General features: G+C 31.9%; 2 protein-coding genes across 2 annotated transcripts; one reads left to right on the top strand and one right to left on the bottom strand.

The window, feature by feature from the left end:
• The first annotated feature begins 11,971 nt into the window (after positions 1-11,971).
• Positions 11,972-18,107, top strand: LOC131605919 (D-3-phosphoglycerate dehydrogenase 3, chloroplastic-like). The gene is made up of 2 exons (XM_058878207.1): positions 11,972-12,137; positions 17,707-18,107. The coding sequence occupies exons 1-2, from the start codon at positions 11,972-11,974 to the stop codon at positions 18,105-18,107; spliced, it is 567 nt and encodes a 188-aa protein (XP_058734190.1).
• A 6,060-nt stretch (positions 18,108-24,167) lies between these two features.
• LOC131608057 (uncharacterized) lies at positions 24,168-25,853 on the bottom strand. Its single transcript, XM_058879996.1, has 4 exons — positions 25,427-25,853; positions 25,294-25,342; positions 25,170-25,214; positions 24,168-24,510 (listed from the first exon to the last, which is right to left on the bottom strand). The coding sequence occupies exons 1-4, from the start codon at positions 25,716-25,718 to the stop codon at positions 24,444-24,446; spliced, it is 453 nt and encodes a 150-aa protein (XP_058735979.1). The 5' UTR covers positions 25,719-25,853; the 3' UTR covers positions 24,168-24,443.
• Positions 25,854-27,244: the final 1,391 nt, after the last annotated feature.

The following is a 27,244-nucleotide window of genomic DNA, read 5'->3' as shown; positions in this document are numbered from 1 at the left end:
TCAGAGTTGTTAATAAAAATTAATTATTAATTGATTTCAATAAATAATAAATTTATATTAAGTGGATATTAATTTTGATTAAAGTATTGAGCTTTTTGTAGATAGACTTATTAGTCTGATTGCTTAAATTGATTAGCAGCAATGTTACTCCATCCTACAAAATGGGAAAAAAAAGAAAAGAATGCTGCTAAAATAAAAACGGAAAATACAAATGTCTAATCTGCCCATTATAATTAGTTTAATTGTTAGTTTTAATTAGAAGGTAATTAATGAATTTTATAGTATTTAAATTTTTTATAGATATATATTAAATTTAAAAATAGAAATAATAATCCATTATTGATTGTTAGTTATCAATTTAATTTTGCAGTAAAAACTACGAATTTTTTAAAAATCCGGTGATGATGATTCCGACTCTACTATTCTTCCAGCAAAATACAATAACTATCTATAATAATAGTATTAATTAATAAAAGTACTATTTTTTACACTGAGCAATTATGCTTGGATAACGGGTGGTCCTAATAAGCCATTGTAAGTAGGCACCAATAAATATTGTCAATGGACAAATAGCTGTAGAAAAAAAAACCTTATAAAGTACTGTATTTTGTTTTGTTCTGGAAGTAAGCTTGAATCGAGGGTTTTCTTCCTAAAAAGTCTGATATCACTTCAGTAGAATCCCTCGCTTCTCCCGGGGCCAATACCTGCAAAAAAGCATCAACTCAAGCACATGAATATATACAAAATTTCTAATAACAATCTCTGATGTCTGATTCAGAAAAATTGGAATGTCATTGTCATTGATTACTTGTTCCTAAATTGCATGCCGGGAAGCTGGTTTGAAACACCATTGCAAAATATTGAAGCGAATATATTATATTTGCAGCAAAAACATGAAACATTGCCTGAGTCATTTTTTATTATTCAACTCATTGATTAAGGAAGACTCTCAGAGACAATAATCTTAAGAAAAACTACAGGATGATTGGAATTTTGAATATGTTTGCAATGAAAAATAATTATCATGAAATAAGACCACTATTGTAAGGCATTAATGGGAGAACGGCGGAAGGGGAATGATGTTGATTAGCCATGGGTTATGGCTCCACAGAATTTCAGAGCCTAAAAACAAATAGAGAGGTTGTAGTAGAGAGGGTGTAATAGAGGGCTCATAGTTTGAATCTGTAGCCACACAAATTAAATATCATGGAATCAATAACATGAAGATAAGTTTTGTGGATTGAAATGGAGAGGCATTGGGTTTATGTAATAGTTCAATATGGTGATAGTTCAATTGATTTGGTAGCTCGAAGAACTCAAGAGTTTTGTGGAAAGTTGTACCTTGGTGGTTATTTGAAATGTGACTTTCCATTTTCCACATCTATGCATGTACATGATTATTAGGTGTAAAGAATTCAAATTAGCATTATTGCTTTTGTTACTTGAATACTAATAATGATGATGTGATTTTAGTGATAAAAAATAAATAAATATTGTATGAAAATGTAATGTGTTGACACATCAGATGCAATAAATGTCAAATCAATATGGTGATAGTAGTGTTACAAAATGTCTAATCTACCCATTGTAATTAGTTTAATTGTTAATTTTAATCAGAGGGTAATTAATGGATTTCACAGTACTTAGATTTTTATATATGTATATTAGATAAGTAATTTATTATCTTATATTTTTGAGGCACATGTAAACATTAATCATTATTTATTACAATAGAATAAAATGATTTTTCTCAGTCTCAAATTATAAATCGTTCCAGACTTTTAGAATAATTAAAAAATATAATTAATTTTGTATGAAAAATAAAAATTATATATAATTTTATAATATTATATTTTCATTAATTATATAGTAAGGAAAACATAATAAAAGAAATTTATTATTAAATTGATTTATAATTTAAGATAATTTTTTTCAAAGTGATTTATAATTTAAAAGAGATGGAGTACTAATAAATAGTGAAACTCCATTCAATATTTTTAAAGATGTATTTTCATAGTATGAACTAAGACTTGAAATATATGGACTTTTTTTCATTTGAGTTTTTCATCACTTACTTGTTAAAATAATCATACTTAAAATATGTTAAAAATATAAAATGTCAAATATTTTGATTTGTAATTACATATGAGAAAAGTGACAACAGATGACAAGGGATTTAACAATAAATAAATTCTTTGTTGTTGTGGTGGTGGTGAGCAATAAACAAACAATAAATTCACTCAAATAATTGTAATAATAGTTCCCTAGTATGCATGGCAATTGCTGCATCAGTCAATTAATGCCCCTATAAAATTTAGTTAAAATTATACTACTTGAAGTATGGTGATTAGTCTTTTAAATTTATTTATGTTTTATTTTTATTTTAAAAAAACAAAATAACTATATATTTAAAAATAAAACAGAGGTTGACTGATATCATAAACAAAAACAAGAAATTACCTGCATGATGAAATCTCAAATATTAGTGGCATGCTTAAGTCAAGAATTTAAGGGCAATGCCTCAAACCTTATAGCCTTCAATCACTATTAAGAAAAGATTTTTGACATTTTTAATTATCTGCAAAAGTTTTGATTCTTTGTTAAAAGTATGCAAATTATTTTTTTAGATAATTCAGATACGCGTCAATCAGATGACGTTAAAACAGTTACAAACTAAAAGAATGAGATCCAAAAAATTGAAAGGCATGAGCATTGATGACAATTAGAAGGACAGATAATTGCTTACCACTATGAGACACAACTCCAAATTTTATAAATAAATAAAAAATTACACTTTAGGTATAAATGTTGACAACTCTCATTTATTCTGCATCCACATTTACACCTTTCAAACTTGGAGGTAATATTCTCTCCATATTATCTTTAGTATGAATATTATTGTTGACCAGCTTCCACACAAATATAGACACTTAACATGATATTGTTTCAAATGGGCTCTAAAGATGGTTTAGGATCAATATGATCTTCATGAGTCATAGTATGATATCCATCTTTTATCAAGTATCGTGCATCACAATCAAGGGTCAACTCCTAACCTTAGCAACATTATCTTACAAAATAATAGTATACAATCAATAATGACACTGAGGGTGCGTTTGATTTGTAAAATATGAAGTACTGCACAGAACAATACTAGACAGGACAGGACAGTACATGATAATTTTTTGTATTGGACTGTGTTTGATAGTTATTGGACTGGACAACAGTATAATTTTTATTATAACATTATATATATATATATATATATATATATATATATATATATATATATATATATATATATATAATATTAATATTATATTTATGAATAAAAATATTAATAATAAGAAAGAGAGTAAAAAATAATTTTTTTATATTTTTTTTATAATTAGTGCTTGAGACAAAAAGTTGTCCCATGGTTTAGTGGGGGACAAGAAATTATAGTTTTGTCCAGTACCTTGCCAATTTTTTTGTCCAGTACTATGATTTAGTTTCTGCATCAAACAGAGCACAACAAAAGTTGTCCTGTCCAGTACCTTGTTTTTTAGCAAATCAAACGCACCCTGAGTCACTTACTCTTCCTCCCAAGTGAAGATTTCATATGTCATTTCCAACTTAGACTTTTAGAATCTCAACCTAATCTTCTCATATCTATGAAATAAATATTTTTCTTGACCATCAATTCATAAAGACGATGAAACCTAGAACAAATGTTGTCTCTATCGGTAGCCAAATGTCCTTCCAAAAGACAAAATAGAAGAAAGAGTAAACGGGCAATGAATAATTTCATAACAAATTTGATGAATAGAAATTAATCCATTATGAACATGTTTTACCTTTTCGACTTCGATAACTTGATTTTTATTCTCTCAACATATGATTCAAAAACAAATGTCGGCATAGATTACCCTTAATTTATTGAATTGATAATTTATGTTACATTATATTTGTCATGTTATGACTTTTAACAATAAATATTAAAACAAGTTACATTGATTTTTTCAGAGTTCTCTTAGGTTTTTGGAGAGCATGCGTTTGTTAGTCATGGTTATGTGATAAATCAAATAAAGACCCTATTTTGCCACAACTAAAGCGTGAAAAATATATTATGAAGCTCTAACTAGTCACATTTAAACCATGATAAATTTTAAATCTTGTGTGGTAGTCGTCCTTACATCCCTTAAAGACGACTTTAGTTCTTTTCCTCATTGTCCATCATTATTTTTTTTTACGATCTCTATTTTTATTAACAAATGTTTTTTCATTAATTATATAAAAAAGAAAACTAAAAAATTGGATGAAGAGAGTATTAAATAGTAAAGAATACATCATAAAAAAAATTATTAATATTAAATTGGTCTATAATTTAAGATAATTTTGTTTCAAAGGTTGGATCGTCCTTGCTTTGGTCTAGTGAAATCTGATTGGTGCTGAATAAATTGTAAAAGACTAATGCTTCAAAAAGAATTCTCTTTTTTTGTCGTAGATTGATTATTGACAGGCTATCCACTAGAGATCAATTAACTAAAATAGGTGTGGTGGTATCGGCAAGGGACAAGTGTTGCATTTTTTGTTTCACGAAAGAAGAAACAGTCTTTCATATTTTTTAATCTTGCTTCATTTCTTCTCGCATATGGAACGTATTAGCTAATTGGGTTGGAGATAAGGTATTGTTCAATCTACATCATCTTGTTAATTTTCTTCATCTTTCTCTCCCTGTGTTGAAAGGAGACTTCCATTCTTGTTTATGTTTGATCTGACTTGTTATATCTTGAAATATTTAGTTGTGTAGGAATGTTATTTTATTTCAAAGTATAATTTTTAGTTTTGAGGAATGTTTGAATTCTATCAAGCTTATGTCTTGGAGGTAGTTAAGATTTAATTGTAAAACCACTTCTAATTGTTCTTTTTTAGAGTAGTTTTTTTCATCTTGAGTTTGTTTTGTTCTTGTTTCTAAGTTCGAGTATCCCTAATATTCGATTTAATGGATTTGTGTTGTTGCCTATTTAAAAAAAATTAAAAGAGGTGGAGTATATGGACTTTATAAATTTGAGTTTTTCATTTTTCATCACTTACTTCTTCTTAAAATAATCATACTTAAAATATTTTAAATATAAAATGTCAACTATGTTGGTTTGTATTACATTACATATGACACAGGTGACATAGAACAAGGGATTTAACTATAAATAAATTATGAGTTGTTGTTGTTGTGGTGAGCAAGAAACAAGCAATAAATTCATTCAAATAATAGTAACTTGATATTGACCAGTGTGTTGCGCGATTTATCACTGTAATTTGTGTATTTTATATTTTTATAATGATTTTTAAATGAATTATTGAACTTCAATTCGAGTATAATAAAATTAGAGTGACACGTTGAATTTGTTTGACGTGACAACAATATGATTATGTGACAATTGGAATGGCACATTGAATTTGTTTGGCGTGACAAAAATAATACTATTTGTCAAAATGTTTGAAGTTTTATTCTAAGATAATGGTTTCCTAGTATGAATGACAATGGTTTCTTCAGTCAATTAACGCCCATATAAAATTTAGTTAAAATTATATCTCTAGTACTTGAAGTATGGTGATCGGACTTTTAAATTTATTTATGTTTTATTTTTATTACTCCTAAGTTGTAACTTATTTTTGTTATAGGGTCTGATATGTGGAAAACAGGAGCAGCCAAAGGTTTTAAGATTAGCATAGTCAGGGAGTTTATTATATAGTGAGTGAAAAGGGGATGTAAACTCAGGGTATGTGGATGTGGGAAGTCTATTGATTAGATACACAGAGGTAGAGAAACTGTGATCCCAATACTTGATTGGTAGATTGGCATGAGCTAGAAGTGTTAGTCCCATTTCAATAATAGTTCTATGCTTTCTCTCAACTGTCCCATTTTGGTGGGAAGTATAGGGACAAGTTAGTCTATGAATCATGCCTAACTCATTGACATATTTGGTGAAGGGGCGAAATTCTCCCCCAAAATTTGATTGAACAGCTTTGATTTTAGTGTTGAATTGGGTTTGAACATATGCAACAAACTGTTTGAACACAAAGAGAGCCTCAGATTTTTGTTTTAAGAAATATATCCATGTGTATTTGTTGTATGTATCTACAAAGGCTATATAATAGGAATAGCCTTCACTAGAAGGATTAGGGGAGGGTCCCCATAGGTCTGTATGTATGAGCTCAAAGGGTTTGGAATAAACAGTTTGTGTTAGAGGGGCATAAATTCTATGAGACTTCCCTATGCAACATGAATTACAGAATTCAATAGAATCTTTATTGCTCAAGGAAATGTTACAAAGTTTGAGTACATTTTTAACAGCAACAGAATTTGCATGCCCTAATCTAGAGTGCCACAAAGAAAATTTATTGAAACCTGAGTCTTGAGACTTGTTATTTGAGGTATTGACTTGGACACTAGCAGAGTTGGCTGTAGGTTGTAAGGAGGACTCCATCAGTGGATTGTGAAAGCAATACAGTCCACTGGAATCAAGTGAGCCCTTTAGAAGTACTTGTTTAGATCCCTGAGATTTGACATAACACTTGTCAGCATGAAATTCAAAAAGCACATTGTTGTCCTTGGCAAATTTTGACACAGAGATAAGATTACGGGAAATGCTAGGTACATGAAGCATATGATTTAAGGATAGCACAGTATTAGGCAATGTATTGGACTTAATTTTTACTGAGCCTATAGACTTAATGGATAAACCTTGGCCATTTCCTATTAGAACTTCATTAGATCCAGCATAGGGACTATGACTATGAAAATAAGAGTTATGAGAGGTAATGTGGTGAGATGCACCTGAGTCTGCAAACCAGGCCTGGGATTCAAGGTTTGCAGGTATGGTGAGGTCATCTTGATGAGCCAAGAATGCTGAGGCTTGAGCTGATGTTGAAGGTTGAGGTTTCTGCTCTTCATTTCCCTGATTTACCTGACCATTTCCTTGAGTTCTGGCTTGAGCAGGTTCAAAGTTTTCATCATACATGTGTCAGCAATCAGCAACAGCATGCCCATACTTTCCACATAGTTGGCAAGTTGGACGGTTTCCTGAAGTGTATGAGCCTCTGGCTCTGCCGCGTCCTCTGCCTCTGATGGTGTTCCCACGACCTCTTGCAGATTGGGGATTTCCTCTGGTGTTCTTGGTACTTTGATTTTCAACTGTGTGTGCTACATTGGCTGTAGCAGTTGTAAGAGCTAATTCTTGACGGTACTTGTCAAGTTGTGCTTCTTGCACATAGAGCAATGCTTCAACATCATATAGTGTTGGAGGTTCAATTTTGCCATACACCATCATTACGAAGGGATTGTATTATTCTGGCAAACCCTGCAATATAGCATCAATTTGGTCACGTTCAGAGATGGGATCTCCAATGGCTAGGAGTGAATCTGCGATAGCTCGAATTCGTAAGACATATTCAGAGATGGATCGATTCGCTTTCTTGGTGATCTTTAGCTCAGCGCGTAACTGATGAACTCTAGCTCGCATTAGCGCATTGAAGTGTTTGTGAATCTGGTCCCAAATCTGATAAGAGTGTTTGCAAGAAAGAACCCTAGGTAGAATTGCTTCAGAGATCGTAGATAGGAGCCATGTGCATAGAGCCTGATCTTGCACAATCCAAGCCTCATATTCTGCAGAGATGGTGTTGCCGATGCGATCTTCATCAGTCTTGCACATCGGAGGAATCTGCGGATTTACCACAAATTTGTGAAGCTTGTGCGAAAGAATCACTCCTTCAACCTGTTGATTCCAAAGAAGAAAGTTGGTTTCTTGAAGCTTGATGGAGAGCTTTGGTCCGAACGCGTTGTGAGTCATGGCATTTGCGAACTGCGAAGACACTTGATCATGCTCTGCCATGGAAGATACTTCTTGGAAGATGAGAGAGATGCGAGTTTCTCAGAAACTCGGAAGAGATTTGAAAGCGGAAGAAGATGATAATGGATCTAGACGAATGATACCATATTGAAACTGAAAGTGCTCTGCACTTGTTCTGTATATTGAATTGTAAAACTGTGATATTACAATAGTGTAGCACACAATATATATGTGGCTATAGTTTGTTACAGTCTATTGTGTAAAGCTTAACAAACTAAACTATATCATTTCTAATACATATAAAAGCTAGTGTTGACTAAGTCAAACAGTTATAAAACTATAGCATATCTAATAATGATTATGTGACAATTGGAATGGCACATTGAATTTGTTTGGCGTGACAAAAATAATACTATTTGTCAAAATGTTTGAAGTTTTATTCTAAGATAATGGTTTCCTAGTATGAATGACAATGGTTTCTTCAGTCAATTAACGCCCATATAAAATTTAGTTAAAATTATATCTCTAGTACGTGAAGTATGGTGATCGGACTTTTAAATTTATTTATGTTTTATTTTTATTTTAAAAAAAACAAAATACCTATGTATTAAAAATAAAACAGAGGTTGATTGATGTCAAAAATAAAAGAAAACAAAAATACAAAATTACTTGCATGATGGAATATCAAGTATTAGTGGCACTCTTAAGCCATCAAAAATTTAAATCGAGCAGCGCCTCAAACCTTATGGCCTTCAATCACCGTGAAGAAAAGTTTTGATATTTTTAATATACCGCAAAAGCTTTAATTTTTTTTGTTGAAAGTATGCAATTGTTTTTTCTTTATACCGCAAAAGCTTTAATTTTTTTGTTGAAAGTATGCAATTGTTTTTTCTTTATACCGCAAAAGCTTTAATTTTTTTGTTGAAAGTATGCAATTGTTTTTTCTTTTTGATAATACAGATGTGCGTCACAGATGACACTTAAGCAATTACGAGTCACAACAATAAAAGAATGAGATTTAAAATTTTGAAGGGAATGAACCTTGATGACAATTAGAAAGACACATAATTCCTAACCGCTATAAAACAAAACTTTAAGATTGATTTAATATTCACACTTTAGCTATAAATGTTGAGAGCTCTCATTTATTTTGCATCCACATTTACACCCTTCACGCCTAGAGGTATTATTCCTTCCATATTATCTTTAGTATGAATCTTATTGTTAATCAGCTTCCACTCAAACATAGATACATATTAATACAAGCGTCAACCTGCGTAAGGTCATGTGTCGACACATTCAAACAGAAGCTACAGACTTTAAAAATGCAGTACATGTGTCGACTCATTCATCGCATATGTCGACACATAAAAGTATTTGTTTTAGTATGTGTCGACCTGAAAGGTTGTATGTGTCGCCACATTCAAATAGAGGTTACATGCTTGAATATTGACCCATATGTGTCAACTCGTACAACGTATGTGTTGATACATAGATATGTGTTTTGAGCAAAAATCAATTTTTAATATGCCATGAAACTGATTTTTAATGTATGATACATTTTCCAAACATGTTCTAAGAGCATTCTAAGGTCCATAATGTAAAGGTGGACATAATGATTCAGAGATACCGTCTAATATACATAATTACAAAAGTTTTCCTAGTTTTGACATCATGCAAAAAATCTAATGGGCAATGCACTCGCATACTCCCCCTTTTGATGATGGCAAAACTTGCGACGATGCATTTCGTGTCTTCACGGAGGCTCTCCTGAATATGTGCATCTCAACTTCATATCGCATATGGTTTTCCTTTTTTGAAAACATCAAAAAGAGACAAGGCAAGCCATGAGAAGTATTATTTATTGCATAAATATTAAAATACCACACAACGACGTTTTGCAAAAGTAAGAGCATGTACTCACATATACTCATATACATGGAGTGATGCAAAATTGAAGCATAAATAACATGCAATACACATCACCACAATAAAAAATACAAATGCATGAAAAATGATGAATGTAATGCAATGGAAAACTCTTGAGTCGCTTCATGAAGGTCATGTTTATGCAACTCTTCGCATTGGTGCCCCCGATACTGCACACCCATGTGCCTAGTGTGGTGAAAAATACTTCACCATAAAAAGCAAAACCAAATATGCTAAAATTAAATATGATGACTTTATCAAGAATTGCACTTACCCGAACATACTCAATTTAATTCATGTTAAAATAGATAGAAACGCATACATAAACTTTGCAAGGAGTAAGAAGTTTTGTCTAAGACTGGGGGAAGGATCAGTGTAAGAAGTTTTGCTATATAATAAAGGTAAACTTAGAGCAAGTCGTTCTAACAATCTAGGAATTTGAAGTAAAAGATTCAAGGACTTAGTGAGCACATGTATAACCCCATATGGACTAATGTAGAATTGAATCTGAAACATTGTCATTGGATGAGAAATATCCAACCAGAATGGATTTCCAGGAATTCCGAACTTGAGGAGCAGCATCATCATTGTTTAAACCTCCCCAGAAATGCAAGGTGAATTCCATAGTTAGAACTTGGGTAGGAGTTGGACTTAATTGTATGATTGAATGGGTTAGTGAGCTAATGTCTATTTTGTGTCGGTGTTTGGATTCTTGTTACATGCTTGAATTAGCAAATGGATAAACTGTATTGTACTAGCTTCTATGCCTTAGTACTGTGAATACATGTTTTAGGATGCAAATAATGAAGTTTTAAGACTTAATTTTGTACTGGTTCAGTTCTTTTTTTCTGCATTTCACATATTGCGCTTAGCACACGGGGTGTGCTTAGCGCGCTCGCCTGGGACTAACCTGGTGTATTTCTCAGAGCGCGCTAGGACGCTGCTTAGCACACCCTCCTAGAAAAAAATTATTCTGTAATTCCCTTGAGTGCAGTCCAGTTCCATAGTGGGAACTGGATGCCTCGTTAGCATTCTGTGACTTGTAAAGTCGTGTTATGGAATGTGTAATGTCATGTATGATCACTCAATTGTGCAATTTTGAAATATGTATGCTTAATACATGTATATGTCAGAAATGTGTGATGCAATATATGACCACGTATATGTTAATCTCATGTATATGTGAGATTAATGAATGTATTATGTTGAAATGTTGTGTTGTGATCATATTGTGCTTGTCGTTGTTTGGGTTGATCATTTGGAAGTTTTTTTCCTGTGTGGCTTGATGATATGATTTGATATATGCTTAAATCAAAGCAGGCCTTACTACTAAGTGGTAAATCACGTATGACCCTGTAACACCTGGTATTTAATTAATTATTTAATTAAATATTTTTGAATTATTTGTTGAAATTGTTGAAGTTGCGAAATGTCGAGAAGTGTTGATTTAAGTTTCTAAGTTGTTATTTAGTTGATTAATTGGTTGGTTGATATTAACAATAATATTAAAATAATTTAAGATTAATTGTTGGGCTTATATTATGGTGGTAAGTGGTAAGTTTGGGGTGCTGATATTAGGCCCAATAAGGGTAATAGAATTATTAAGAATAATAGTAATATTATTTTTGTTAAGAAAAAAAAAGAATTAGGTTTTGTCAGTAAGAGAAAAAAAAAGGTTTTGGAGAAAGAAGAGTACGTAGAAGCTGCAAGTGAGAAGAGGCAAATGGTTGGAAGGCATGGCAAAAAGCTAGGATTTGATCGGAAAGTTATAGAGCAGTCTCCAATCCAAGGTAAGGGTGGGGTTCTAACTCTATAATAGGGTATATGATGAATAGTATGTGGGGTTAGGTTATTAAAATTGTCACTGTGTATGTGTGTGTTGATTTGTTAAGAATATTCTGAAATTGATGAATTGGTTCCGTATCTAATTGCATTATGATGTGAAATCGTGTTATGGAATGAATTGTTTGACTGATATGAGTTTGTGATGTTGTGGAAATATTCATGTTGATGAAATTGGTTTTTAGAAATTATGCCAGGAAAAATTGTAGCTAAGCAATTGCTATGATTATACGATGTTTTAGTCTGTGCGTAATAACTGACTTGAAGGTTCGTAAACCGAAGGAATTCTGGAACTGAAGGATTTGAAAGAATATTATTGAACTGGAAATAATTATTAGAAGAAAGAAGTGTGAGTGGCGGGGGCCACAATGGTAAGAGACGGTCGCCTCAAGAAAAAGAAAAAAAAAGAATCAAAAGGGGTGAGAGGCACCTGCCTCTCATCACGTGCATATCAAGAGGCGCATGCCTCATGGGATGGGGAAGGAGGCGGTTGCCTCTTGGTGCAAGAGAGGCAATCACGGTTGCCTCTTAGAGGTAGTGGTGGCCTCTCACATAATTATGCATTATTTAATTAGTCAATATACTATGGTACATGTAGTCAGTATAACTACTCTGAATTAATTACATAGTGATAATTAGTAATACCACATGGTGATTAAATGAGAGTTAATTTTAATTAGTAGAATGAATTAGTAACAGTAGCAGAGGATAATTAACAGCAAAAATGCCACAGTAAATAATATAGCAAACCAGTAATTCAAGTTAATAATTGAAGGATGGAAATAGCAGGCAATATTTAGTAGCAATAGTATTCTGGGAATTTTTGTAGCAGAAATAAATGCAGAAGATAACAGTAAGTTAGCAGAAAATTAATTAACAGAAAATAGTCGAATAACCTGATTAATTTTATCGAGCGAGTTACGAATATTTTGGTCGCGTTGGTGAATTGTAGAAGTTATCGTATGTGTGTAAATTAACCGTAGAAGAATAATTGGTAAAATAAGAGATTAATACATGGCGATTTTAGGGACTGTTTTGAGAATACTTTATAATGTTGTTATTTTCTTTGCGATATATCATTGATGATGAAATGATATTATTCTGTTGATGATGCGAAGTTGCAGGAATAATTGCGATGATGAATTACCTATATTTATTGGTAATAACAGTGAGATAGGTGTATGCCTCGTGATGAGTTTTGTTATTGTTGAGTATGTGATGTTGCATTCATCGAGTCACATACATTTGCATATTTTGTGATGGCCTGGATTGGCAACTTGTGATGAAGGCTTATGTCTTGTTGGATGCCTCTATTAATTGGCAATTAGCGATGGGGGCTGAAGCCCATGGTACCACATGCATATGCATTGTTAGTGTCTCATTCTATATTTCATGTGTATGAATTTATGTGACGTGTTGTGACTTGAATTGTGACTTTAATTTCTTGTTGAATATAATGATGTGAAGTGAAGTGAATTTGTGATGTTGATACTGTGAAGCGGTGATTTCATATAATCTGATCTATTATATTATTTATCATAAACCCAATTATATGGTTTGATATCTCACCCCTTCTGTTTGAATGTTACTCTTATGTTGGTAACGCGCAGGTTAAAAAGATTAGTGCACTTTCGGAGTAGCTTGAAAGATTTTAATTCTCCGTTGATTACGTCGAGTCAGGTCATTCTCTGATATGTAACACTCGGGAAGGGATGAACGTTTGGTTGTTATGATTGGACGTAAAATGTTTGGATAACATGAATACAAATATTTTCCGCTATGTATTAAAATGTGAAGTTTGATATTTAAGGAAGTTTATTTTGGTTCATTCGAATATAAGTGTTATGTATCAACTTGTTTAACTTGAGCATGTTATGTTGTTTCGAAGAAAAATGTGACATCTTGTTCTTATGTTTTAATTATTATACTCTGATTATTGGATTAATTACCGAGAGTAGAATTGGAGTGTTACATTAGTGGTATCAGAGCAGGTCGGTTCGTCTGTCCAAGTTGTCGAGTCAGTAAAGTAATGTGAAAGTTGAATATTGTCGATGTGTTGTTTCTTAGTACGTGACATGTGTGCGAAACACTATCGGTACTTTTTTCTTTTCTAATCGATTGTGTGCAGGAGTTGGTTTGAGATAAGTGGGGTAGAAGCTTTACTTCTCGGATATGTTCCGTTGTACGAAGTTGATTCAGTGTGTTGCTGATGGAGACAGTGCATGTATTTTCGAAGTCTGTTGATTTCCGAACACAAAGGTGACATGGGTGCAAGGTTTCGTTGTTAATCAAGTTGGAGCACCTGGATGGAGAATGATCAGGCGTTGTTAATGGTTACTTCTTGGAAGGATGAGAATCAATGTGACGGTCATTAATCTACGAATGGAGTGTAGATTCCTTATGTTTCGGAAAGTGAATGCCAAGTAAATAAGATAATTTTTGAAGATGGGACTTATGAAGTTACGAGGTTTCGTCGCTGCTGGTTGACCGTGAAGTTGTCAGTTTGAATTACCCGTGCGTGTAATGTCGGCATTAGAGGGATGTTAGAATGATGAAAGTTGTTGTATACTTTGTCGTGGGATCCATATGAGTGATTGTTAAAAAGTTGATGATGTTGTTGGATGGTTATGGATCGCAAGTTAGAGTTTGGAATTTGAAGGGATAAGTGTGGATTTAAAGTATTGGTGATTATCCAAAGGAAATTCTGTTTTGGATGATGTTGTAAGGTGTGTTACGGTATGACGTCGATGTTGGCATTTTCGGATAACTTGGAAAATTCATATCTTATGTTCAGAGTAACGAATTGATGTGCTCTTTGAACCTATGAAGAGGTGAAAATATATTCTACCTTATGGGAGCGTTTTAAGTACGGTAGATGCATTCCTGCATGGAGGTACTCAGAAGTCGGTTACGAAAAAACGTGAGTTTTTTTAATATAAATGGTTATTATCGTAGTTGTTCGAAACGAAGTCAAGTAGAATATGTTGTTGACGAATAAGTTGAGAGAATGAGATGTTCGGTATTAAAGATGATTTGGGTGTCGATGGCTTTTAAGGAAAAGTGAAGTAGTAGTAAAGGGGAAATAAACTTTTAGAAATATTAAAGTCGTGTTTGTGATGCCAAAGTAGCGGCATGCGTAAAAGAAGAATTGTAGAGAGTTTCTATCACCAACTCAATGTGAAGAAGACTTGTTGAGATTTCTATTGGAATGAGATTCAAATGCGAAAGGTATTAGGAGATTTAGAGTGAAACCAAGAGTTATGAATGTTGTTAAAATCTCCTGCCCAGACAAGGACTTTGGTTGGGACAAGATGAATTGTGATGTACAAGTATATTAGTAATTATGGAGTTGGAAAATACTTAACAATTGTGTGATGCACCGGAGTGCTTGGTATAGTGAGGTTGTGGTGCCATGTAGGATACATCACTTCGGTTTAGTGATGTCGCATAGGCGATATCACTAGGCTTTCGCATAATGGGCTCGTGTAGTCATGATGGCGTATTTGCACTAGCATCCACACACCTACGTATGGGTGATTGATATGGTCGTGACGCCACTTAGGCAATGTCACTTCGGTAACTCGTCACAGATAAATTTCCACGTAGGACTTATCCGCTTCACTTGCGGTGTGCATATGCAAGTCTCTTGATATTAGGCACAAGGGATAACCCATCGAGGGTGTGATTGTGTGGCCTATGTATGGACATTAGGATGCTTCAAGATTCCTCGTACATGGGTACGGGTCGACATACTTGTTTGTATTAGCTTTATGCTTGTTGTTATTTCATTGGTTAGTTATGGGACTTCCAATGGTGATATTCCCCTTGTTTTGTATTTGTATCCGATTGTGAGAAAAACCCCAGATCCACGGTGGATCCGTTTTGATTGCATTTACCTTGTAGAACAGAGTGAACCCATAAGATAAGGGAACTCACTGAGATTTAGTAATCTCACCCCAATCCTTTTAATTTTTTTCAGGGTTAGAAGTAAAAGAAATTCTAGATGGTTCGCATTGAAGACTGTGGACGAGCAGATGGCATGATGACCTCATCAGATTTTATCTTTCCGTTGTGCATTGTTGAAGACAAGCCAATTGTATGCATTTAGTAGGAGACTTGATTTGTATATGATTTTAAATTTCTTGTCTTTTCCAGCTTATGAATGTTTTCTATGTACCATTTATATCATTTTATAATTAGTGTTTTTAATAAGATCGAAATATAAAAAGAATACAAAACACATTTATCGACACAAATTAATTTTTAAAAAATATGCGAGACATATTTCTCACTTATAATTTTAAAAAAATATATGAAACAAATATTTTTCACTAAAAATACAAAATAAATATTTATTGCTAGTAAGTAAAAGAAACATGAGACCGATATTTATGAAAATAATGATAAAATATTTTTCATTAATATAAAAAATACAAGATGAATATTTGATGAACAACAAAATAAAACCTGCTTCAAATTTACAATTTTTCTTAATCAACATATTATTCATTTTATATTTTGTTCAAATTTAACATAATAACAACCTACTACAAACTCGTGCGTGCGCACGTGGACTTACCTAGTAAAATATGAAAGCATCATACAAAATGTATTACAATTATTTTTCGTATATTAAAATATCTTCGAAGATTTTTTTGTAAGATGTAATTTTACTTACTTAGGTGGTCCTACTACTTTACTTTACGTACTCTTTGTTTTCAACACTTTTATCATCCTCATTAAAGTAGGTGATCTCTATTTTCATTTGAACTTCCATTGTCAATATTCAATTAAGGTAACCGATAATTAATCAATACTTTGAATATATGCTCACCTATTTAGATGAAACATTTGATGGACCACTTGAGGTCGATGGATTCAACAATGACAAATATCATATATCAATGCGCACGTCCCAAATTATAAACGATGGTCAAAATTATTTTGGAACTTTTATTTTATAAATTAAACCATTAAATTGTCATTCTCTCTCTATAGGGCCCATGAATGTCCTAAATTATAAATGAAGGTCAAAATTATTTTGGATGTTTTATCTAATAAAATAATCCATTAAATTGTCCTTCTCTTTCTGAAGGACTCAGGAATATCCCAAATTATAAATGAAGGTCACAATTATTTTTGATCTTTTATTTAATTAAATAAACTATTAAATTGTCCTTCTCTCGATCCGAGAGAGCTTTTGTTGAATAATTTATTCCATGGGGTAATAATTACGGGTGTCAATTGAATCCATTAAGTTAAAATTCATAATATCCATTAGCAACATAAAAAAATAAGTTAATGGATTGGATTAAATCTATTCATTTATATACATGGATGGATCTAATTCATCCAACCAATTTTCGATAATCCAAAGGATTATTTTTCTTTTATACTTTAAATCCTTTAATTTATGTGGAGGTATGATGTTGAATCATTTAGTGCTTTCTCATTGTCAATATTGAGTTAGTTTACGAACAATATTAATCAATAGTTGAATAATACTCACTAATTCACATGATTTTACGGTTTAATTAATGAATACAACTCTCTCCATTGCAAAATGAATGTCATTTAAGTTTTTTGCACACAAATTAAAGAATTTAATAATAATGTATTAAAATATTGTATTTTTATTAAAACAATTGTGTACTTTTTTAAATTAATTTTATTAATGTATTGGAATTTGAGAATAGGGTACATAATTAATTAGCACAATTGAAAAATTAGCATTCATTTCTACGTTGAAAAGTGAGACTCTAAATCTAAATTCATTTTTTAAAAAAATAATAATTACCTTGAAATTACCACTGTAGCTATTTTATCGGTTGATTTTTAATTTTAAAAACATGCAGCTTTAGATTACAAAGTGAATAAGTTATGGCTCTGTTATGGCACTGTAGCTATATATCAATGTGCACACGGCCCAAATTATAAAAACTTAGCAACTTCAGAGAAAAACAAACACAACAACAATAAAAAAATAGACAACTTCCATGGCTTTTTCTGCTTCTACCATATCAATATTCCCTTCACCTTTGATCTCTTCTTCTTCATCATCGTCTTCAAAGTCAATATCTTCAAATATCTCCAAGAAGCTTAGAGAAGCCAACGATCATGGTCTCCGAGAAGCTTAGAGAAGCGGGTTTACAAGTGTTGAGAAAACTAGGTAATGTGGTATGTGCTTATGACCTTTCACCTGAAGAGTTTTGCACGAAGATCTCAACATGTGATACTTTGATCATGAGAAGTGGTACCAAATTTACGAGGAAAGTGTTTGAAGCTGGTAAAGGAAAGTTGAAAGTTGTTGGTAGAGCTGGTGTTAGGATTGATAATGTGAATCTACACGCTGCTACTGAATTTGGTTGCCTTGTTGTTAATGCTGCAGAACATGGAATTGCACTTCTTGCTGCTATGGCTTGTAATGTTTCTCAGGCGGATGCTTCCCTAAAAGCTGGTACGGTGCATGTTTACAATCTAGATCAAGTGTGTGTTTCGTTTTAGGGTTGATTGGTTTATTGCAATCACGTGAACCACCATGATATACGGAAGCTACTTAGAGCATTTCCAATGGTGCAACCCATTTTTGGGTTCTTTATGGGTCCCACTAGCCACATCATCTTAAAATAATTTTTATAATTTTTATTTTAATTGTATAATTCTAAAAAGTTATTATTGGGCCCACAACTTTACCTTATAAACTAATTTGATTGGGTACCACAATTTTTTCATAGTTGCATTGCAATGCAATGGTACTATGATGTGGCATGTCTAGGTGGAGAACTTATTAGAAGGAACTACCATTGGAGATGGTCTTAGTGTGTCTTCTGCATCACTAATAAAATAAAATACTAAAATCAATATTATTTTTTAAAATACGAGACAAATATTATTTTTCACTTATAAAATAAAACACATAATCAATATTTGTCACTAATAAGTAAAAAATGGGACAATTATTGATCACTCAATAAAAAAATGGTAAACAATTACTTTTCGTTGATTGATATAAAAAATACAAAACAAATATTTATTATTGAGATATGAACAAACATGAGAAAAATATCTTAAGAAGACTAGGAATTAGTTATAATTAGTGTTTTTAATAAGATCGAAATATAAAAAGCATACAAAACACATTTATCTACACAAATTAATTTTAAAAAAATATCCGAGACATATTTCTCACTTATAATTTTAAAAGGTATATATGAGACAAATAGTTTTCACTATAGAATAAAAATACAAAATAAATATTTATTGCTAGTAAGTAAAAAAAACATGGACCGGTATTTATGAAAATAATGATAAAATATTTTTCACTAATATAAAAAATGTAAGATAAATATTTGATGAGCAACAAAAATAAAATTTACAAAACATAATTTTAACAATACAATATTTATTTTAATATAGGAGAATAGGAAGTGATCCATTTCAAACTTAACTAAAATAAAAAATAGAATATACAATTTTTCTTAATCAAATATATTATTCATTTTATCTTTTGCTTAAACTTAACAAAATAACAACTTACTACAACCCCGTGCGTGCGCACGGGAACTTACCTAGTAAAATATGAAAGCATCATAGGAAATGTATTACAATTATTTTTTGTATATTAAAATATCCTCGAAAATATTTTTGTAAGATGTAATTTTATTTACTTAGGTTGTCCTACTACTTTACTTTACGTACTATTTATTTTCAACACTTTTGCTATCCTCATTATAGTAGTAGGTAATCTCTATTTTCATGTGAACTTCCATTGTCAATCACTTAAGGTAACCAATAATTAATCAATACTTGGAAAAACAAAAAGTTGAGTTTTTTGGAAATACAAGGAGTTAACTTTTTCGAAATTATAAAAATCAAGTTTTTTCGGAAAAACAAAAATCAAGTTTTTTCGAAAAAAACAAAAAATGAGTTTTTTTAGAAATACAAAAAATCTAGTTTGTCAGAAATACACAAATTGAGTTTTTCAAAAATATAGAAAATCGAGTTTTTTCAGAAAAACAAAAAGTCAAGTTATTTTGAAAAAATGAAAAAATCGAGTTTTTTGAAAATATAAAAAATCGAGCTTTTTAAAAATATGAATAATTGATTTGCTGAAAGCTATTGTTGCTGAAGTCTTCTATGGCATTTGGATGTATAGAAATTCCAAGATTTTTGGTGATAAGGGGTCTTATAGAGATACACAAAGTATCATTAGAAATACTATTGATTCTATAGTCTATAGAGGGTGGATGCAACCCAAGTATAGAAATCATATTGTTAATATTCTCATGTAAATATGGTCAAATTATATGGCTTATTTGCCTTGCTTTGTATTAGTTCTTTGAAATAAATAAAATGTTTTATTTCAAAAAGAATAATTGATTTACCAAAAAAATATCAATTTTTTGCCTGAAATATAAAATATTAATTTTATTTTTGAAAACGTAAAAAAAATATTCTATGCAAAACATTTTTTTTGAAAACATATTTGATTATATTTAAATTAATTTTTAGGGTGGATGGATTTTCATCCATTAAAATGATGTTAATTGATGAATTTGATTGAATTTTTTTAAAGAAGTTTCAATGTTTGTTAATGGACTAATGATTTATTTGCATCCAATCATTAACAATTCAATTCATCCATTTTGCCACCTCTTAAGCAGCCTATATTACCAAAAAGAAAATATACGTAGCAAAAATACTGTTAGTGATAAGATGAAAGGACCACTTGAGATTGATGGAGATCACACAATGACAATTATCAAATCAAGAGACATATTGCAAATTATAGGACTGTTAATTTTGCCATACCAAATGGGTACACATAATATGTTGATTCACTGGAGGTATAGGTATGATGTTGAATCATGTTGTGCTTTGTCATTGTCAATATTGAGTTAGTTGACGGACAATAATTAATCAATAGTTGAATAATGCTCACTAATTCACATGGTTGTACGGTTTAATTCATGAATACTACTCTCTCCATTGCAAAATGAATGTCATTTAAGTTTTTTACACACAAATTAAAAAATTTAAGAATAGTATATTAAATATTGTGTTTTTATTAAAAAAAAATTGTGTATTTTTTAAAATTAATTTTATTAATATATTGGAACTTGAGAATAGTGTACATAATTAATGAACACAATTGAAAAATTAACATTCATTTTTACGTTGAAAAGTAAGACTCTAAAACCAAATTCATTTTAAAATAGAAGTAATAATTACCTTGATATTATCACTGTAACTATTTTATCTGTTGATTCTTAATTTTAAAAACATGCAGCTTTAGATTACAAAGTGAATAAGTTATGGCATTGTTAAGAAACTGACCAAACATGACATGAAAACTGAATGATTGTGATCCTCAAATGCAGATCCAGATAATATTTACTTTATATATATATATATATATATATATATATATATATATATATATATATATATATATATATATATATATATATATATATATATATATATATATATATATATATATATATATATATATATATATATATATATATATATATATATATATATATATATATATATATATATATATATATATTAATGTGCACACGACCTAGATTATCAAAACATAGCAACTTCGGAGAAAAACAAACACAACAACAAAAACAAAAAAATAGACAGCTCCCGCGTCCTTAGAATCGGCCGCTGCCACCAAGTGGTGCTCATACTGATCGCTCAATGTGGAGAACCAGATATGAGGCCCATTTGTCGTCCGACACTCAAAATCAGCAATATCTGGGTCCATACCCAGATAGATCACCATCCACTCGATCGCATCGACCCTCTGGATCCGGGAATAATTCAGCAGCATCCCCTAATCGGCAAGTGGAGAAGACAATGCACATCGTGCAAGGTGATCGTCATTTCCCCAACCGGTAAGTGGAAAGAAGACGTCTCTCTATGCCACCGCTCCACAAAAGCCCCCTGCATGTCGTGGCTGATGGTGGTATACCCGGTCATGCACACCCACCTAGCCCGGAAGCAGTCACCGCATTAAACCACTGCGCCTCTGGTTTAAAGAGACCAAAAATCTTCCGCGCGTGGTTCACCATTTGTAAAGTCGGCCTTTCCTATTACAACAAAAACAAAAACAAAAAACATTGTTAATTAGACCGTTAAGAAAATGTGGAATAAAAAGCTAAATAAAAAATGATTAAATAATAAAGTCGGATAAATTATAAAAAATACCTCTCCCTCCCAGACACGTCGAGCGACGTGCTCGTGGTAGAAAATCAGCACGGACGTGTCCCTAGGCCCTTCCGGGTAGCCCTCCTCCTCCTCCCCGTGTGGAGGATCAACATCAGGTATCTCCTCCTCCGCCTCCTGGTATCTCACCTCCTCCTCCTCCTCCCGTACCTCCTCCTAACGGGAAGAAGATACCCGAGTCAGCCGACTCCTCGATCCATACGAGGAACGAGACTCATCTGTCTGTACGGGTGCTCGTACTCCACCCCGTCCCCGCGTCGATGCAAGATGCGCCGCCCACTCGCGTCTAGCCGACGCTGTCTGTGTCTCTCTCCCATGTCTGATACGTCCGGGGTTGCCTTCCATATTCCTGAAACAATTGAAACCCATAAGCGAACAGGTTAGAAGGCGAAACAATTAAAAAAAAACTTTCTGGGTCAACTTCGGAAGTGCATTTCTGAAACTGGTTAGGGAGGTGTTTTCGGAAATGCATTTCCGAAAACACCTGCGACTCCATTTTTGCAGAAAACTCATTTCTTCCCCTAAATGCTTCAAAATCAGATTTTTCCTATCTAAACAACCTAAGTGACTAATAGTAACTCAACCCTATATCATTATCCTAATTTCTAACAACCCTAATTTGAATATCAATGCTACAATTTAAGTTTGTGAGAACTTACAATTTTAAAGCTTTGAATGTAGCCTTTGAGTAGTCTTTGAAGGTTGTGGAGCAACTTTGTAGAGCAAGTTCGTGTAGTAGCAACCACAAATGGGGAGATTTTTGAAAATATTTGAGTTTTAGGGTAAAATGGAATTGGTGGGGGTTGTTTTGTTTAAACAGTAGAACGCGCAATATTTTGGAAGTTCATTTCCGAATTTTTTTTTTTACGTAAAAAAAAGGTGATTTCGGAAATGCATTTCCGAAATAAGTCTTTTTTCAACTTCGAAAATGCATTTCCGAAGTAAAGGAGCAATTACGGAATTTCGCTGGAGGTCACCAAGAAGATAGGGAGATGGATAAAGAAATTCTCATAATAATTCCTGTTTTGTAAATTTGCCCAAGGGATGTTAGTTTCAAAGTTGTAAAAGATATTCTTGAGAATATAGTAATGCAATATAGTAATGCAACATATTCTTACGTTTGATTCAATTATTAAAAAAATAATATTTCCAGGCATATTTTATATTTGGGAATTTTATTTACAAATAATTCTTCTATTTTTATTCCTAAGTTTAAAAAGTTGGAAATCCGACATTTTCATAGAAATAAAATTCAACTAACTACACCTTACTACTCATATTTATTTATTCATTTTATTTTTTATAATTTTTAAATTAAATAAATATTACAAACACTTGGATAGAAATATTATTTCAAGTATTATTTCTTAACTTAAAACAAACACCCCGAGTTTTAAGGAGGCTTTAACCCATTCTTTTCCTTTCCTGTTCGGCCAATGTTGCATGTTAGAATGTTAGAGAAAGCTGCAGTTAGCTCAGATTTGGAAAATATGATTACGGATGCAGCAAGTTTGGATGGTTTTTTAAAGAATATTATACAGCATCTCAGACAGTCTCAGTAGGTGGTTTTTGCCATGATTACATAGATCCCTCGTCCCTTGACAAAAAGAAACTTGAATTGAAGTTATTGAAGAATATTGCACTTCATGCCTCACCAAAAAAAATTATCCTTTTTTAATCAGAGCCTCATTTTTTAATCATCAGCACCCAACCATGCTTCCCATTTACTCCATATATATCTTCACCAGCCTGGATTTGGAATTATCATTTTCATATTTGTCAGTGGAAAAAATACACACCAGACATCCAGGACAAGTTGGTCAACATATCTTTTACATTTCAGTGTCACATTACCTATCTTTTTTTCTTTTGGCTTCACTTTACCTTTTTCCTTTATTAACTTTGTTATCTCACCTCATCTTTTTGGACCAGGATTGCCTGGAGGGAACTAATCCAAACTGTTAAATGCCAATTGGGTATTCATATTATATGGTTGGTAAATCAATCTCAATCAACTGCACTGCACAACTTTATCAGGGAATGCAATTCCCATCCTTTTCAGAGTATGTGCTTTCTGTATAGATTCCGATACTCTACAGCCAAAGCACGGTGCTGCAGGCTGTAGATGATCCCTACACTTTCTTCAACAAAAGGACATTACACTATCAACAACCATTTACCTATATATTCACAACAAAACCCGTTTCAGAACAAAATAACGTATCAAATGATGCAATGATAAGTAATTTTGTTCCCAAGTGATTGGTATCTAAACTACTACTAACAGCACTTATGAGCAGCGATCATAACATGGGCGACATAAGTCATAAATCACCAGCTGAAACTTCAACCATTTCATACTATCTGCTAGGAATAATGGTAGTAATAATAACAGTAATTTGGGAAATAAGCACCTAACAATTTAAATCACAACCACAATATTCTCTGCCCTAATATTACTTGTCCAAATAATGTTGCTCTGTCAGCACATCACTAACCCAGCACAATATATCAAATACATATAGATACATACATTTTTCAAATTCTTCATCTAAAAGGCTGTTTTATATATATAGGACTGAATCTCATTCCCAGGTGTTAAGAGACATGAAGAAGCTTGTTAACAGCCGAGTCCAGAACATCTACATGCCGTCTCAGGATTTTTCTTCAAATCATTAAGGATTTCCATTGAAAACAGATCAAATAAGAAAAATGCAAAACACCAAATTGCTCCTAATCAAATAATTAGCATAATAGAAAACATGTTCAGTTCTTACATACTTTGTAAAATATACACCAACAACCAAACCTTTTTCCACCGTACATGGATCAAACTACATCATAATATTCTATAAAAACCCATACTTCTATCCAACTCATTTATCTCGAAATTTTTTCTATAAGTTACTCTTATAACATTTTTAGGTCTTCATCTACCTCTAGCAGTTTGACTACTCTCCATCTAATCTATTCTCCTTATTACATAATCTTCATGTCTTCTCTCTCTACATGCCCAAATCACTTAAGTCTAGTAACCACCATATTTTCTACTATAACTCCTACCCCAACACTCTTTCTAATATTTCCATTTCAACTCTTATCCCGTCTAGTCTTAACACACATCCAACACAACATTTCATCTCGGTAAGAGTATACAATATACATAATAATAAACAACAAACCTAGTAAAATACTAGTCCAAAAATGGAAGAACGTCGTTGTGACTTGTAAGTGACATCTATGCTTAACCTTCCAAGTAGCATAAACAAAAACGGTAAGAACAAATTAAGTTAACAATTAGCAAAGATCAGAGTGATTGGATACAATTGTGATGCTAGACTATCAACGCTCTTCATTTCCTCATTCAATCTGCATCATTTAACATCAAACTTTATCTAATTCATTTAACTTTCTGAGAAAATTTTCAAAAACACATATAAAAACTTACTTGAGACACGAATTTATATATCGATTCCCCTTAGTAGCTGCATCAAGCACTGAAACAAACCACAAACAAATCAAGATTATTGTTATGATTATTCTGAGCGTTATATTAGAGAAAAAAAAAGAGGAATGAGTACCGGATTCTTGAAGATGACCGGCGGCGTCGGTGAAGCATTGAATATGATGTAATGAGGTGTCGGTGGATTGAGAGAGGGACAATCGGAGTGCTTCGAAGACGGAGGTGAAGCTCTGAGCAATGGCGAAGGAATCTCGTTCGACAACTTCAATTGCTTTCAATATTTCTCTCTGATTGTTGGTATTGAAGGAGGTACCATCTAATGTTAGGGTTTCTGTTTCTGATTCTGGATTGGGATTAGGGTTGGAATTCTCTGATAAATTGGTTTTGGTTTCTTCCACTGTGTCTCCCATTTTCGTTATCAAAATTCAAACCGTTCTCACGAAGAATAACGATTTCGATTTTCTGATGCTTCCTTGCATAATCAAATGTTTGGTTTTTGGTTTAACCACGAAGAAAATTGTATTCATTAAATTCTGAAAGTAAAGTAATTTAGAGTAGCTTTCTTTCTTTGTCAAAAAAAAAAAGAGTAGCTTTCTTTCCGTTTTTTTTTAAATAAATTTTTATCATATTAAATATTTTTATTGAAAAAAATTATGAAACAAAAGTAAAATAAATTTGAATAACAAATTGGTTCAAATAATTATTGGAAATCTCTTATTCCACCTGTGATCTTTAAAGCGTGTTTCGAAAAAAATCCCCTGTTATTAAAAATGTATTTTCAGAAGTACTTTATAATTCTTTTTTAATATTATTTAAATGATTTTGCTGATATATCTACGGAAGGAGAGTAAAAATAAAATTTTGCCAAATACCTAAAAGTATTATGGAATGGATTGAAATATTCTCTAATTATTATGGATGTTTAATTCTTATGCTACATTAACTTTTTTTATATCAAAATTTTAAAAAATTATTATTTAAAATAGTATCTTATAAAAATTATTTTTGAAGTATATATTTTTAAATATATTATGATTTATACTATATTTTAATTGTATTTATGTTATAAATTAACAAAATTTTATTTTTCAATTTATATCTTTTGTTTTCTTAGAAATAAAAAATGATAATAACTTTTTAAAAAGTTAAAACAACCAAACTATTAATTAAAATAAATTACTATTTATAAAATGGGAATTAAACATAACTTTGAAAATACTTCTTCAATAATAAATTTTATATATATATATATATATATATATATATATATATATATATATATATATATATATATATATATATATGTGTGTGTGTGTGTGTGTGTGTGTGTGTGTGTGTGTGTGTGTGTGATTTTGTTAGGATACACCACTTGTATTTATGTGTTTTAGGTGCAATGTTAGATTTGGGTATAGATTATGGGGGAGTTCTCAAGAGATTTATTTGAATAGTAAAGTGGAGGGAAATTGGGGTAGTCTTTGAAACATTATAGCGCCCCCTAAAGCCAAACACGTATTATGGAGGATATGCAGGGGCTGCATCCCAACTTGGATAAGACTTCGTCAGCATTATGTTCAATGTCCTTCAAATTGTTAGATTTGCGAGAATGTTGATGAAGATGATTGGCATGTGTTTTTCGGTTGTATTACTATTATTCAGTGTTGGAGGGCAGCAAGTTTGTCTTATATAATTGAGCCCCATTTAGATGCCTTTAGTGATGCTAAATTCCTTATCCGTGATGTTTGTAGTAAAGAGGATGGAATGAATGCTGGTAGATTAGCAGTTTTGCTTTATGCACTTTGGAAGAATAGAAATAATGTTGTTTGGAACAATGATCGAGAAGAGACGTCGAAACTTGGCTTGCAAGCGTTTTTTTAATGGGAATGATTAATTTTCTGCTCAAGAGGAGCATGAGAGCAACAATTGATGGAAAATTAAG

The sequence above is a fragment of the Vicia villosa genome, linkage group LG5 (assembly GCF_029867415.1).
Source record: "Vicia villosa cultivar HV-30 ecotype Madison, WI linkage group LG5, Vvil1.0, whole genome shotgun sequence".
Lineage (NCBI taxonomy): Eukaryota > Viridiplantae > Streptophyta > Magnoliopsida > Fabales > Fabaceae > Vicia > Vicia villosa.
Note: the sequence above shows the minus strand (reverse complement) of the source record. Positions and strands in the feature narration are given on the sequence as shown.

Coding starts and splice junctions, on each gene's coding strand:
- LOC131608057 (XM_058879996.1), bottom strand. CDS start 25,718: ATGGGAGACACAGTGGAAGAAACCAAAACCAATTTATCAGAGAATTCC. Junction 25,343..25,426: donor CGGTCATCTTCAAGAATCCG/GTACTCATTCCT, acceptor GGTTTGTTTCAG/TGCTTGATGCAGCTACTAAG. Junction 24,511..25,169: donor GATAGTCTAGCATCACAATT/GTATCCAATCAC, acceptor AATGATTTGAAG/AAAAATCCTGAGACGGCATG.
- LOC131605919 (XM_058878207.1), top strand. CDS start 11,972: ATGGTAAGAGACGGTCGCCTCAAGAAAAAGAAAAAAAAAGAATCAAAA. Junction 12,138..17,706: donor ATCACGGTTGCCTCTTAGAG/GTAGTGGTGGCC, acceptor CAAGAAGCTTAG/AGAAGCCAACGATCATGGTC.